At 44.6% G+C, this 15,904-nt stretch overlaps 1 protein-coding gene across 9 annotated transcripts in view; it reads left to right on the forward strand.

Moving 5' to 3' along the window:
• LOC137432678 (dynamin-1) overlaps window positions 1-15,904 on the forward strand; it is a 240,133-nt gene that overhangs the window by 115,828 nt on the left and 108,401 nt on the right. For all 9 annotated transcript variants that reach the window (XM_068124772.2, XM_068124769.2, XM_068124771.2 and 6 more), the window contains exons 12-13: window positions 9,142-9,212; window positions 9,534-9,588. In XM_068124772.2, the coding sequence (XP_067980873.2) occupies window positions 9,142-9,212; window positions 9,534-9,588 (126 nt within the window). The remainder of the gene's footprint in view (window positions 1-9,141; window positions 9,213-9,533; window positions 9,589-15,904) is intronic.

The following is a 15,904-nucleotide window of genomic DNA, read 5'->3' on the forward strand; positions in this document are numbered from 1 at the left end:
GGTGTGATTGCACAGGTGTGCAACTGGACAGGTGTGTGGAGCCGTGTATGAGTAGTGAGTGTTGTGGATCAGCGCGAATGCGCTTGGGGAGAGAAGGGTGCAGGTGGCACCAGGTGTGAGAGCACAGGTGTGCAAGTACAGGTGTGTGGAGAGAGTTGGAGTAAGTGGTACGGAGTGGTGTGCATGGTGCGAAGGTGTGGATGGGGGAAGAGTGGACCCCTTTCACGAATACCCGGGGCGGGTAGTGTAAGTGTTAGGTAGAGGGTATAGGTAAGTTGTGGTTGGATATTGGCATTTGTGGTGCGGTTGCAGAATGGTGTTGTGAATGGGTGCATTAGTGTTGTGGAAATGGCGGGGCGTGTAGCCTGTTAGTGTGTGTAGTTGGTTGGGCACTCCACCACTGTGAGGATGTCGGCCAGGTGAGGCCGCAGGTGGGCTCTGGGAGCCGGTAGAGTTGTGGATGGGGCCCGAGGATCCGGAGGACGGACCCGGGTAGCCCAGTGCCAGAGAGGGCACCGAGTGGGGAGAGAGCCAGAGGGCCTTCCCCAGGTAGTTAGGTTAGGGTGAGGAGCAGGTAAGCTCGGAGGCAACTGCAGTGGTGGAGGTGTGCAGGTGGGTAGACCCACTGGGAGAGGTACACGCCACAGCCCAGAAATTGTGCGAGGGCACCGGGAGATGAATCGGGGGAGTGAGACCCCAAATTGAAGAGCACCACAGTCTGGCCAATGGGAATTGGTTTTTAGAACCCATAGTGTAAGAGGGCCAATGGTTTGGCCGGAGAAAGACCCCGGGTAGTGTAAAGTTGTTAAAGTCACTTAGGAAATAGTTAGGATTGATGAACCTGTCGCACCATACGCAGCCACTTACCTGTGGTGATGATGATGACTCCACACCTGTGTTTTCTTTGTTTTGTTGCAGGAAATGAAATTGCTGTGTGGATTGTGAGACGCATCACGACGTGGATGAGACATTGGGGTGATTCCATCTCTCCCTCCCTAGGAGGGACTGATGATGAATTGGTAATGGCAAATTATGATGTTGAGTTGGAGATGGCAAATTATGATGAAAGTTGAAAATGGCAAATTTGATTGGTTAGGAGGGAGAGAAGACGAATTTGGTTTATGGGAGGAACGGGGAAGACAGTAGGGATGTTTGTTGATTTGTAAAGTAGATGTTTATGGGTAGTGTTGTGTTTTGTGGATGCAGTAAGGGGTAAGGGAGGGGCCATGTAGGTTACCTGGTGGGGGGGGGGGGGGGGCGTACGATAGGAACGTACCTGTCTCACCTGGTTCCCATGTGCCCCCAGTGTGCATCATCTTGTATTGCGTGCACTTTTGCGCCCTTACCACCTTACTCACTTGTCTTCTTCTTTTGTCTCCCACCTCCGAGGATCTGGCTTTGGGGTAGAGAGAGAGGAGAGAGCGGTGCTGGCTACGCAGTTGTGGGCCTGCACTTTCGCTGCTTGCTGCTTGGATCGATACACCATACGGACCGCAATGTTTGTGGCCACCCACAATGGACCGCAGTTCTTTTGCGGCCAAGCACCACCCGTGGAAGGACCTATGGGTCAACGTGGCACCTATGCCAAACAGGTGAACCACTTATAGTTGACACCACTGAAGGCCAAAATACAGAAATGGACGCGGTTGGCGCCTTTCTTTATTTTTGAAAAGAAGTAAGAAGGCCAAGTGCACCACACGAAGGCAAGACCAGCGGCAGAACATCGGCCGGCTGCGACACCACACAATGATTTATAAACACTTTATTGGTGCACCGGATGGTGCTCACTGTGTGATGGGGTGGTGCTTGATGCTTGGAAGGGGTGCTCTGCACGTTATTAAAGGCCGTCGGCCACAGAGCACTCGTGGGTTGGTGTATCGATGCTGGCAAGCGTGCTCTCTCTATGCATAACATCTGCATGTGTTCCTCCAAAAACAGGTCCTGGATCGTAGTGTAAATATCAGCGTAGTCTTGTGTAAATAATGCTCCCTACCGGCTGTATGTTTAGTTTGAGAATTCTTTCCGGATTCGGTTATCCTGTGGGTGTGTTTCTGTGAGGAGAAGGGTGCAACGTCGCAGGGGGACATATTTACTCATTCGTGAATATCTGTAAAACTGTCGCACTCAGGGTAGAGTTAATAGTAGAGGGAACTACATTGCGTGCCACACTAAAGTAGGTAAAAATTTATCGGGTCGGGACGCCCCGAGGGTAGAGAAGGGTGCAATGTTGCGAATATGGAATTTGGCCTCCATATCCGCTTGTAAATATTCCCCTATTTTCCCCAATACTCCCCAACTATCCCCAATCCCCCTTTCCCTAGTCCCATTGTCTGTAAACAACAATCAGTAGAGCCGACCTTCCCCTTTTTCCCCCATTAAATGTCGTGCCCAGGTCCACCGCATCACACGTAGACAACTTTCGGACATCTTGCTAGTTATTCTTAGTCTATGTCAGTTAAGGCCTCGTTTCCATTAATTATGACTCTTCGTTGCACCAGAATGTGATTATATGGCACCAGTAGTGAGTTTAGGACCTTTCCCATACCTCCTCCCATCTTCTTCTCCAAACAACAACAACAACAACAGAGGGGCACGGCGCTGCGCGGGGGGGAGTGTGCGTCCTGACACCGGCTCGGTTAGCCGCCATTGACAATGCGCTCCAGACCATGCGCTCCACGGGGTTACCACAAAGGGGCTGGCTGTCAGATCCTCGTCAAGGGCGGAGCCTGGTAAACCCCCAGCACGCACCCAATGAGAAGCAACGTGCCGATTCCACGAGGCGGAGCTAACGAGCCGAGGGCGTGTCACTCCCCGCCGGATATACGCAGCCACTCGCCGGACGTGACGTCAGATGCGCCCCCAGCTTGAGACGAAAAGACGCCACCTCGAGCGCTGTGCAACCTTCCGCATCTCTGGACCGGACCGGGTCGATCCTGCCCTGAGCCCAGGTGCACCTGGAGCCATCGACAACCGCTTTCCTGCCATCAACCCCCGTGTGAGTCAGCCTTGTCCCGTTTACCTGTCGTCTGTTGGGGTTAATATAAGGTTGTGTCTAAGTGCCTATCTTCCTTTGCTGTCCCTCTCGTCCCTGTAATCTGACCTTCCGCACGAATATAATCTCCTCCGGAGGTCTTGAGAACCGTATCCCTGGTGTCGTCATTTTAATCCCAGCCGTGTGTCTGTTCCTTCATTGACCTAGCATCGCGCGACTAGTCAACGTTCGGGTATAATATCGAGTATAATCTTGTGCAGACGTGGTCATCCCAAAACCGCTCGGGGAATAACATCCAAGCCACGTCTGTAACAATATATATATACATATATATATATGTATTAGGGTGGTCCAAAAAGTTGAAGATTGGATTTTCATTTCTCCACAAGCCTGCCCCTATTCCTATTGAAGAAAGTAGTTTGTGGTGAAAATTTGAGCTTGATTGGACAATATTTAGAGGTTGCTCAAAATGTTGACAAATTCTCATGAATAATAAGATAGACTTTTTAGCATCATACATCAATTCATAGATAATTATCTATTTTCAATTACTCAAATTATTTATTATTGTTGGCTTGCACTTGTCTTCAAATGTATGACCAAGAGATTGTGCAAAAGCACTGGCCACAAACATAGCACGCCGATCTGAGAGATTTACTCTGTCCAGAGTTGTCACTATTGCTGGAGTGATCACCTTGATGGGAGCCTTTTTCGCCTGTTTGGCAGAAGATGGACTTTGGAGTTTGAATTCATTGTCCCCCGAATCGGAGCTTTCAATCTCAGACTCATAAACATCATCAACAACAGCCGATGTTGATGGAGCAGATTGCATTGCTGTTGGAGTCTCAGCAGCATGTTTCTTCTTTCTTTTATCTTCATTCTCAAGCCTGATACGCTTTCTGTTCTCCTTCACTGCCAGAGTGTTGTCCACAGATCCCATACGTGAACTTGAGGGATCCTCACACTGCATGATAAAGAATGCTTTGTCTTCTTCATTCGTCATTTTCTCAAGCACATTATTTGGTGAGATATCGAAGAGGGATTGAAGATCATCTTTGAACATCTGCTCCTTCACTCTATAGTTTTTGAATGTCTTGGTTCTATTCTTCTTTACCAGTTGGTAGGCATCATACAACTTCAAAATATGGCGCTCACAGGAATCTACTCTCTGCACTGGAATTCGTGCTTTCTCCCTATTAGCTCTTTCACGAGCCTCGATTCAGTATACAAAAAAAAAATAAATAAAAAAAAATAATAATAATGCACACACAGCTTTCACACTAAGTTTGGCACTTTCACGAACTGTATGGTGTTCTTGTATGTGATGGTACACCATTTTCTGCAATGTGTGTCCTTTGGTTGGTCGTCCCCCACATATTATTTCCTTTTCAGACTTGCCCAGCAACCAAACTGTGGAAGGGCTGCGAGTTTCTGCCATCTGAAAAAACCAGGAAAAATTAAAAATGTTATTTTTTGAGCAACCTCTAAATAAGTTCCAATTGACCTCATATTTGGCTCATACGATCTTTATAAACATCGGAACAAGGGCAGCCTTGTGGAGCATGGATTCTTAATAGTATTAAATATTATACAGTCACGTGAAAAAGTAAGTACACCCCAAGTAAAGTTTTGACTTTTTCAACATATTTCAACATACAGCTATTTGATCTTCATTTCAACAATATTGATAGATAAAGGTGACAGAATATAACAAATATCATGAAACATTTACATTTTGTAGTCCATTGTACAATTTTAATAAACATAAATGCAAATTTCGCATGTGGAAAAAGTAAGTACACCCCTACATTTATCACTACTTCAAATACCTAAAATTAGAATCAGGTGCACCAGCTCAGGTGCAAATGATTATAACATCGTTAGAGAGGATCTTGGAGGAACCTGTCTTATTTAAACCTCAGACATTTAGTTGGGTTTGCTCTTTGTTGTTGAAGTGTGTGGCGTCACCATGCCTAGATCAAAAGAGCTTCTGAGGCCTTCAGAAAGAAGGTTATAGATGCCTACGAGTCTGGGAAGGGATTTAAAAAGATCTCCAAACAATTTGAAATTAATCATTCGACTGTCCGGAAGATCATCGACAAGTTGAGAAGATTCCAATACAACTGCCAACTTGTTCAGGACAGGCCCGCCCCAGCAAGTTCAGCCCGAGAGCAGCCCGCAAGATGCTGAAAGAAGTCTCTAAGAACCTCAGAATGTCATCACGGGACCTACAGGTAGCTCTTGCCACTGTTGATGTCAAAGTGCACGAGTCTACCATTAGAAAGAGGCTGCACAAATTTGATCTACATGGGAGATGTGCCAGGAGGAAACATTTGCTGTCCAGAAAGAACAGCAGGGCCAGACTAAAGTTTGCCAAAGAACACCTCGGCAAAGACCAGCACTTTTTTTTTTTTTTTTTTTTTTTTTTTTGTATATTGAATCAAGGCTCGTGAAAGAGCTAACATTTATTTCACAAACAAATCAACCAGACAAACAAAATATACAAAAAGAGGGAGCGGAAGACAAGATGGGGAGAGAAGGGGAAGCACACAACCACAACATTTGAGAGCAGGGAGAAGTGTGGGAGGGAGAGGGCTTGGGGGCAGGAGGCGTGGGAAGGGGGGGGGGGGGGGTGGGAGAAGTATAAAACACAAGGGGACCGAAATTAGCGGGGGTAGAAAAGATCAAGGTTTTGGATGGGGGAGGATAAGAGATGGTGGTGAACAGCTGTTTTAAAGACCTGGAGGGTGGAGTGGGATTGAAGAGAGTGAGGGAGTTTGTTCCAGAGGTGGGAGAAAAGAGGAATGAAGGAGTGAAGGTGAGCAGAAAGTCTTGATTTTGGCAGTTTAACCATAAGAGGGTTGCAGGCAGATCTTGTGCGACCTGTAGGAATATTTGGGGGACAGAGCCCAGAGAGGGCTGGGGGGGGGGCAAGGCCAGAGAGGAGTCGGTAGAAGACGGAAAGACCACCAACCCTGCGGTGAGTTAGTGAAAGGCCCTTGGAGTTAGCTTCATCGCGGGAGATTCCAATGATTCTGAACGCTTTGGTTTCAACAGCGTGAAGACGGGCTAGGTGTGAGGCAGGAGCACCAGACCAGAGGGGAGAGCAGTATTCCATAGAGCTGCGGATGAACGCCTTGTATGTGGTGAGGAGCTCAGGTGTGCCAAGGAAGGACTTCGCACGACGGAGGATGCCCAGTCGGCGACTGGCTTTGGAGGCCAGCTTGGAGATGTGGTTTTCCCAAGAAAGATCATGGCAGATAGTGAGACCCAAAAGCTTGAGCGACAGAACTTCTTGGAGAGGATTGTTGAGAAAGTGGATGGGAGGGTTTTCCAGTCGGTCTTTTCGGAGAGACATCGTAAGAGTGTGAGATTTATCAGGATTGAAAGACATGTTCCATTTGTTTGCCCAGTCTGTGATTTTGTCCAGGTCTGCAGAGAGTGAGGAGGCTGCAGACTGCCTATCTGAGGGATGAGGAATGGAGCGACAGAGAGTAGAGTCGTCAGCAAAGAGATAGAGAGGATTTTCAAGAGAGTCAGAGAGATCATTGATGAAGACCAGAAAAAGCACAGGGCCCAGAACACTACCTTGGGGAACTCCAGCCTGAACAGGTAGAGGAGATGAGAGAAACCCATTCAGGGCCACACGTTGACTACGACCAGAGAGGAAGTCCGCCAGCCATGCGTGGAGATTTCCATGGATACCAAAGGAGGAGAGTTTGGTGAGCAGAGCAGGGTGCCAGACCGTATCGAAGGCACGTGAAATGTCAAGGGAGACGGCTCTAATTTCCTGTTTGGTGTTGAGGACCTCCATCCATTGTTGAGAAAGCAGAAGCAGCATGTCCAGAGTAGAGTGACCAGGTCTGAAACCAAATTGATGATCAGAGATCAAGCCATTGGAGAAGAGGAAAGATTTCATATCTGAAGCAATGATGGATTCCATGACTTTGCTGATAATTGGGAGAAGGCTGATTGGTCTGTAGTTGCTGGGATCTGTTTTTGCACCTTTTTTGTGCAAAGCGGTGATGTTGGCTGATTTCCAAGCAGATGGCAGATGACCTTGAGCAAAAGAGAGGGTGAAGAGAACAGAAAGAGGGAGTGAAAGAGCGGAAGCACATGATTTTAGGCCCCGTGGGCTGATGCCGTCAGGACCAGTTGCAGAATCAGAGTCGAGGGTTGACAGAAACTTTTCCACCTTGTCAGGAGGAAAGGACACAGAGTCCAGGAGCAGCTGGGTACGACTGGGTACGGTGGGTACAGAGAGGGATGGGTTTGGGACACAAGATTTAGAGGCAAACACAGAGTTGAGGCATTCAGCTTTTTCACGTGCGGAGTCAGCCGTTAAGCCGTTTGAGGTGAGGGAGGGGATGGAGGGGGAACAAACACCAGAAACAGATTTGACCAGACGCCACCAGGATTTGGAAGAGGGAGACAGATAAGTGCTCTGTAACTCTGGAACTCTGGAGCTCTGGAACAATGTGCTCTGGACAGATGAGTCAAAGGTAGAGCTATTTGGCCACAGTACCAGAAGACATGTGTGGTGAAAAACCAAAGACAGCATTTGACCACAAGAACCTGATACCAACTGTAAAGCAAGGTGGTGGAAATATTATGGTTTGGGGCAGCTTTGCTGCACCAGGGCCTGGGCAGCTCACCATCATAAAATCCACTATGAATTCTTCATTGTCCCAGAGGGTGCTTGAGGATAATGTGAGGCCATCTGTCGGAAAGTTGAAGCTCTTTAATTAAATAAAATAACTAAAGTCCTATGGTGGCTTACGTGTTGCTTGTGGACTAACCTGGGGTGCAACCTTTAACCTTTTAATAATGGGATATTTACAAGTAATTATTTACAAGTGATGGTTCTAAAACCGCAACTATATATATATATATATATATATATATATATATATATATATATATATATATATATATATATACACACATACTGTATATATGAATGAATGATCGTTTTAAGGCCATTTTCCCCGCTAGAGCGGGGGATATATATATATATATATATATATAATATCGTTTTTGGTCCCTTCCTCAATGGTGAAGAATTACTTGGGGGGGGGGGGGGGGGGCGAAAAAACGTAAAAAATCATCATAACTGGATCCGGATTCGGATGTTCATCCAAATCGAATTGATTTGCCCATGTCACACACCCAACCTGTTCACCACGTTATGGTCAAATCGGTCCATAACCTTTTGAGATATCTTGCTATATATCGGTTTTAGCCTGGATATCACTCAATGATGAACAATCACTTTAAAAATTATCTTGCCTGGATCCGGATTCAGATCTTCACCAAATTGAGTCAATTCCTCCATTTGACTGCCCTATCTGTCCACAAAGTTTCGTCCGAATCCGTCCACAACCTTTGAGATATCGTGCTATATATTGTTTTTGGCCTTATCTCTCAATGATGAACAATCACTGAAATTTTCGTACCCGGATCTGGATTTTCACCAAATCGAATAATTTCATCCTCGTCACACACCCAACCTCTCCACCAAATTTTGTCCAAATTTGTCCACAACTTTTTGAGATATCCTGTTCACAGAGAGACACACAAACAGACATGGTTGAAAACATAGCATCCATCCCCCTTTGGTGGCAGTTGTAACTAGAGAGAGCATTCAGATTGTAGACCCTCACCAGGACTTGTTTTGGTTGGCGTTTGTCTGGTTGTATAGTACGTAATTTATGTAGACGTCCTCACATTGTAATTGCACATATTTTATGGAAGTACTCTGTGAAAACGATAATGTGTAATACTGGCTACCACCAGGTGGTTATTGTGGCCTACGTTAGCATATTGGATGCAGACAGACAGACTAACAAACGGACGCCAATGCAATACCCTCTCCTCCAGTGAGGATAATTAATACCGATATACATGTAAAACAAAATCTCGGAGTAATAGCAGTTGCGGATATAAAATATCAACCGATACTGTATAGTTGCATCAAAAATGAACAGTAAAACAATTGAGGAATTAGGAATTTGGTGAATAGGATGATTTATGAACCAGATTATCTGCACCTTCCAGAAATGACCACAGAGCAAGTTTGAAATTGGTAGTATTGGAAGCTGTAAAGTTTTGTGCAACTTTTATTTTAATTCTTATGATTTTCTTCCCAGGTGCTTCTTCTTATTGACATCCAGCTTGCTTATATGAACACAAACCATGAAGATTTCATTGGATTTGCTAAGTGAGTTATTTATGAGATGCTTGTAGCTTTAATTAATTAAAATATATCGTATGCTCTGCTTTATTCTTCAACCAAACAATTATTTTCAAATGTCAGGTTGGTTTCATTGCATTATATGTTGTAATTTGCTCGGATTTGGACTTTATTTGGTGGTACTGGGTGCTGAAGCTTTGAACCCTCTCATTGTTTGTTAATGTTCCTATTTATAATATCCCATTAATGTTTCTGCAAGCATTTTGTCTTTAATGCTGGCTAAGTACTGTTGCACCAGATTGAGTGCCTGTGAAATAATGTGATTTTTCCCTCACCCCTCTCTTGCAGTGCTCAGCAGCGTAGTAGTTCCCAACCTCAGCGAAAGAAGGCAGTTGGAAATCAGGTTGGTGTGATGTCCTGATTCTGAGGCTTGTGCAAAGTGATTGCTTTTAAGGTGTTGAATTTATTTCAGGGCGAACACTCTCCAATTATTTTTTCAAGTGTTCACAAGCTGAACTTTTCTGTGTACTCATAAGTTGCATTGAGTTTGCTTCCTTGTATCATGATTCTATACCATAAAAGGGTTCATGAATTCATCTGTGTGCAACTTTCCGTTCAACTTACTGGTTGGACAATTCGCCTCACTTCACTCCCAATTTCAACCTGAAAAACCATACGGCTGCCACGTTGCTGTTTACTGCAAAGTGAAGCCAAATACATCTTCGGAGCTGTCATACTCACAATCACCATGCCCTCCATATAACTTTTTCCTTCAGTGTAAAATGATCAAAACGACAGTTAAAATGATTTTGAGCTGATATGCACCACAGACCTATGAAATAGACCGCAGCGATTGAGGCAGTGGTCTGTTATCTATACACTGCCCAAATAACTGGCATTCTCTCAAGCAGAGCTTTTACCACAGAGGTTATGCAGGTCCTTGCTATTATTTGATTATTTTCTCTCGAACGACTCGACCAGGTCCCATAAAACCCATGTCTTTGTCTGAGGACTTCTGGGAATCTTCTGGGCATTTCTGTATGGACTTCGCTTTGTGCACTGCAGCATTGTCATGCTGAAACAGGAAAGGGCCTTCCCCAAACTGTTGCCACAAAGTTGGAAGCACACAATTGTCTACATTCTAGAATGTCATTGTATGCTGTGGCGTTAAGATTTCCCTTCACTGGAACTAAGGGGCTTAGCCGGAACCATGAAAAACAGTCTCACACCATTATTCATCCTCCACCAAACTTTGCAGTTGGCACTATGCATTTGGGCTTGTAGCATTCTCCTGGCATCCGCCAAACCCAGATTCGTCCGTCGGCCTGCCAGATGGTGAAGTGTGATTCATCACTCCAGAGAACCCATTTCCACTGCTCCAGAGTCGAATGGCAGTGAGCTTTACACCACTCCAGCCAACTCTTGGCATGGCGCATGGTGATGTTAGGCTTGTGTGGCTGCTTGGCCAGGGAATCTCATTTCATGAAGCTCCCGACAAACAGTTGTTGTGCTGACGTTGCTTCCAGAGGCAGTTTGAAACTCGGTAGTGAGTGTTGCAACTGAGGACAGACTATTTTTACGTGCTTCAGCACTTGGCGGTCGCGTTCTGTGAGCTTGTGTGGCCTACCACTTTGCGGCTGAGCTGTTGTTGCTCCGAGACGTTTCCACTTCACAATAACAGCACTTAGAGTTGATCAGGGCAGCTCTAGCAGGGCACAAATTTGACAAACTGAATTTTTGCAAAGGTAACATCCTATGTCGGTGCCACTTTGAATGTCACTCAGCTCTTCGGTACGGCCCATTCTACTGCCAATGTTTGTATATGGAGATTGCATGGCTGTGTGCTTGATTGTATATACCTGTCAGCAATAGGTGTGGCTGACACAGCCGAATCCACTAATTAGAAGGGGTGTCCGCATACTTTTGGTCATGTCGTGTATATATGTGTGTATATATGTGTGTATATATACAGTATATATATACAGTCACGTGACAAAGTAAGGACACCCCATGTAAAGTTTTGACTTTTTCAACATATTTCAACATACAGCTATTTGATCTTCATTTCAACAATATTGATAGATAAAGGTGATATAATATAACAAATATCATGAAACATTTACATTTTGTAGTCCATTGTATAATTTAAATAAACATAAATGCAAATTTCGCATGTGGAAAAAGTAAGTACACCTCTACATTTATCACTGCTTCAAATACCTAAAATTAGAATCAGGTGCACCAGCTCAGGTGCAAATGATTAGAACATCGTTGGAGAGGATCTTGGAGGAACCTGTCTTATTTAAACCGCAGACATTTACTTTGGTTTGCTCTTTGTTGTTGAAGTGTGCGGCGTCACCATGCCTAGATCAAAAGAGCTCTCTGAGGCCTTCAGAAAGAAGGTTATAGGTGCCTACAAGTCTGGGAAGGGATTTAAAAACATCTCCAAACAATTTGAAATCGATCATTCGACTGTCCGGAAGATCATCTACAAGTGGAGAAGATTCCAAACAACTGCCAACTTGTTCAGGCCAGGCCGCCCCAGCAAGTTCAGCCCAAGAGCAGACCGCAAGATGCTGGAAGAAGTCTCCAAGACCCCCAGAATGTCATCATGGAACCTACAGGTAGGTCTTGCCACTGGTGATGTCAAAGTGCACGAGTCTAACATTAGAAAGGGCCTGCACAAATTTGATCTACATGGGAGGTGTGCCAGGAGGAAACCTTTGCTGTCCAAAAAGAACATCAGGGCAAGACTAAAGTTTGCCAATGAACACCGAGGCAAAGACCAGCACTTCTGGAACATTGTGCTCTGGAAAGTTGAGTCAAAGGTAGAGCTATTTGGCCACAGTACCAGAAGACATGGTTGGCGAAAACCAAAAACAGCATTTGACAACAAGAACCTGATACCAACTGTAAAGCATGGTGGTGGAAATATTATGGTTTGGGGCAGCTTTGCTGCATCAGGGCCTGGGCAGCTCACCATCATGGAATCTACTATGAATTCTTCATTGTACCAGAGGGTGCTTGAGGATAATGTGAGGCCATCTGTCGGAAAGTTGAAGCTCAACCGAAGGTGGACCTTGCAACATGACAATGACCCTAAACATACCAGTAAATCCACCAAGGAATGGCTGAAAAGAAAGAAATGGAGGGTTCTGGAATGGCCAAGTCAAAGCTCGGATCTAAATCCCATCGAGATGTTGAGGGGATTTGAAACGAGCTGTGCATGCAAGAAACCCCTCAAACATCGCACAGCTGAAAGAATTCTGCGTGTGGGAGTGGGCAAAAATTTCTCCCAGTCGATGTCAGAGACTGGTAGACAGTTATAAGAAACACCTACTTGAGGTTGTTTCTGCCAAAGGGGGCAATACCACCTATTCGGGGGCCAAGGGTTTACTTACTTTTTCCACATGTGAAATTTGCATTTATGTTTATTTAAATTATACAATGGACTACAAAATGTGAATGTTTCATGATATTTGTTATATTATATCACCTTTATCTATCAATATTGTTGAAATGAAGATCAAATAGCTGTATGTTGAAATATATTGAAAAAGTCAAAACGTTACATGGGGTGTCCTTACTTTTTCACTTGACTGTATATATATATATATTATATATATATATATATATATATATATATATTATATATATATATATATATATATATTTATTGTTACGTATTCGTGGGTCGGCTCTGCCCTTATCAAGGGGGGTTTAATCCCCTTGTCTTTTAAGCTGGCCGTCCCGAGTCCTGGAAGCTACAACGCTCCTCCCGGTCGGTCTTGGGTCGGGTGATTGGTCAATTTGGGTCCCAAATACCTAATTACCAACACCGACCGCGAGCAGGGAAATAACTCCCGCTCGAACCACGGATGCTGATGGAATATTGCCGAGCGGTTAGCAATCCGCGATCCGAGCCATTAACAGAGACTAAACCCGATTGTGAGCGGTTTCCGAAATCGTGCCACAGGTACTCAATGGAAAGAAAGGACGGAGGCGATCGGATTAGGGAAAAACCAAGAAATAACAAAGTGAATTTATTTACAATCAAGAAGAAGAGGAAACTAAAGGAATATACAAGGAGAAGAAGAAGAAGAAGAAGGACACAAGGCAGGCTTACCTATACAGTCTTAACTTATCGACCCCAGACGAACATACACACACACGGGATGGTAGCTGGTCGGGGGGGGGGAAGGTCCAGGTAGATGGTTCCAGGTAGGTCGACTCCGTCCAGGCTCCGGTTCCGCGGGCGAAGAACGGCAGGCAGCTTCGCGTGTCGCCGACCGCGAGCGGACCTTACATATAGCGAGGGGCTGGGATGCTGCATACGTAATACGTTTATCGAGCAACGCTCTCTCTCTCTCGCAAGTTTGTACAGGGGCTTTGCGCGGCTTCGTCTTTCAGCAGCCGCTCCTCCCAGCAGACCTCCCACAAGCAGTCTGTCTCCAACCCGAGTCGACTCCGTGAAAAGGCTCGCGCTGGCGCTTATATAACGCGCTTAAAGATCGATGCGCGCGCTTGGAAACCACGCCTGCCAGCGAGCTCACCTCAGCCCTGGTTGGCTGTTAAGGGCTTATCGGCTCCGCCCTTGACGGCGAGTTGACAGGGCCACGCCTTGCTCTTGTTATTCCGCCCCCTTTTTCCTCGGGCCGACCGCATGGTTAATGGCGTTGCTTTGGCGGAAGTTCAGTGAGGCAGCGAACGCTGCTAACAAAAGGCGCATAATAGAATTGGAAGGGACAAGGCACCGTCTGTAGGGGCGCATAATGGCGCCGTTTGGAGAGAGCGATTGGAAAATGAGCGAATGGGGCCTATCTTATTTGATTAATGCAACGCAGATTCAACTATTGGGAACACGGCCTTATCTAAAACACATACTAATGAAATAACTAAAGTTCCTATGGTGGCCTACGTGTTGCATATGGACTAATTAAGGTGCGACCTTTAACCTTTTAATAATGGAATATTTACAAGAATTATTTACAAAGTGAGGGTTCTAAAACCGCAATATATATATATATATATATATATATATATATATATATATATATATATATATATATATATATATATATATATATATATATATATACACGTATATATATATATACGTATATATACGTATGTATATATATATATGTATATATATATATGTATATATATATATGTATATATATATATATATATATGTATATATACATACACATCAGGAAGAAGATCATTAGTTTTTGGTCGTTTATTCGCACAATTAGCCTACCCATTGTCACTTGTGATTTGCAATGCCATAGGGTTTTCATATATCTCAAGGGATTGAGAGTTGATCAGGTGATTGAGAAGGGTTTCTGTGAAGTTGGTGATACCATGATAAGGGAGTGGGAAGTGTTAAATAATTTGCTGTTTCTTTGTGGGAATGCCTGTTTACTTTTATGGGTGGAAGGAGGATGAGAATGGAGGACATTGTTAGTGTTGGGAGGGGAAGGGGGAGTGCAAATAATGGACAGAGTTGGGAGGGGGAGATTGGGGGTGGTGGGGGTGAGGTGGAGTTTTAGGACTTTTGGTGGGGAGAGGGAAAGGGAGAGGGGGGTGGGGGGAAGGGGTTGAGGAGTTGTGTGGAAAAGGGGGAAGGGTGTTTAAGGCTTGAATTGGGGATGGGATTGATGCCTTCGTGTTGTGTGGGGGCGGGTGAGGACTTGGGTTTGGAGGGGTGGGGGTTGATAGCAAATATGGGACAGAGTTGTGAGGGGGAGGTTGGGGTTTTCGGGTTTTGAAGGTGGGAGTGGAGTTGGACTTGAAGTTGCATTTTACATTGCGTCGATGTTCCGCTGGTCGCTGCTTGTGATTCTGAAATGCTGTGTTGTTGATCAGCGATGGTTATGTTGCCAATTTCTTTGCTGCTTGTTCTCATTTTTATGTTGCCTTTAAGTGTCAGTCAGTGTTTATATTCAGCTTGCTTGCTCTTCTATTCCTCCCCCGCTGCTGTGTTTCAATAAGGATGAAATAATGGTGAGTCCAGATTTGAAATATAAATGGAAAATATGCATTTTATTTAAATTTTATTATGTGCCCCATTGCCTTGCCAAAACGTCATTTTTCTATTCTGACATCTGCTATTCTCATCAGATTGCCATCAAATCTCATGAGAAATGCATGTTTTTTATTTCTCCTTTAGAATTATGCTTGGAAATCTTTGACCCATGCAAATAACTCCGTTGTGTTAAAGTCTCGGTGCAATTACAGTGAATACAGACTGCCATCACAGATATGGTGCCATCACAAAAATAAAGAAAAATTATTTTCTGTACGAGTCGTCTGTGTTCAGGTGAACTTTGAGGAAGTTGTATTTTGGTGTAGATCTTGTTTCGGTGAGGTTTTCGTTTGTGCCATGGTATTGAGTGTGGACAATAGACAGTTGTGAAAAAATGTTTTTGAAACCGGTAACCTATCAATTAACTCATATTGGTGTTGGTGTTTAGCACCAATTTGATATGGTGTGGCTGTTAGTGTTATATACCAGAACTTCCACATTAAAGTTCTGGGTATAAATTTTCAACTTGTATAAATGTTAATAAAGTTCGGAATTAGGACTCCACTTGTGAACAACTAATTAACCCGTCCGTAAGTCACTAATTACATGACGAGGCATTTGGCTATCATAATGAGGGTATCGCTCCCAACTCTCCATGTTAGCTGCACTTGCTTATAAAAGTGGCTCC

This window comes from Myxine glutinosa, chromosome 8 (genome assembly GCF_964187855.1).
Source record: "Myxine glutinosa chromosome 8, kmMyxGlut1.1, whole genome shotgun sequence".
NCBI lineage: Eukaryota > Metazoa > Chordata > Myxini > Myxiniformes > Myxinidae > Myxine > Myxine glutinosa.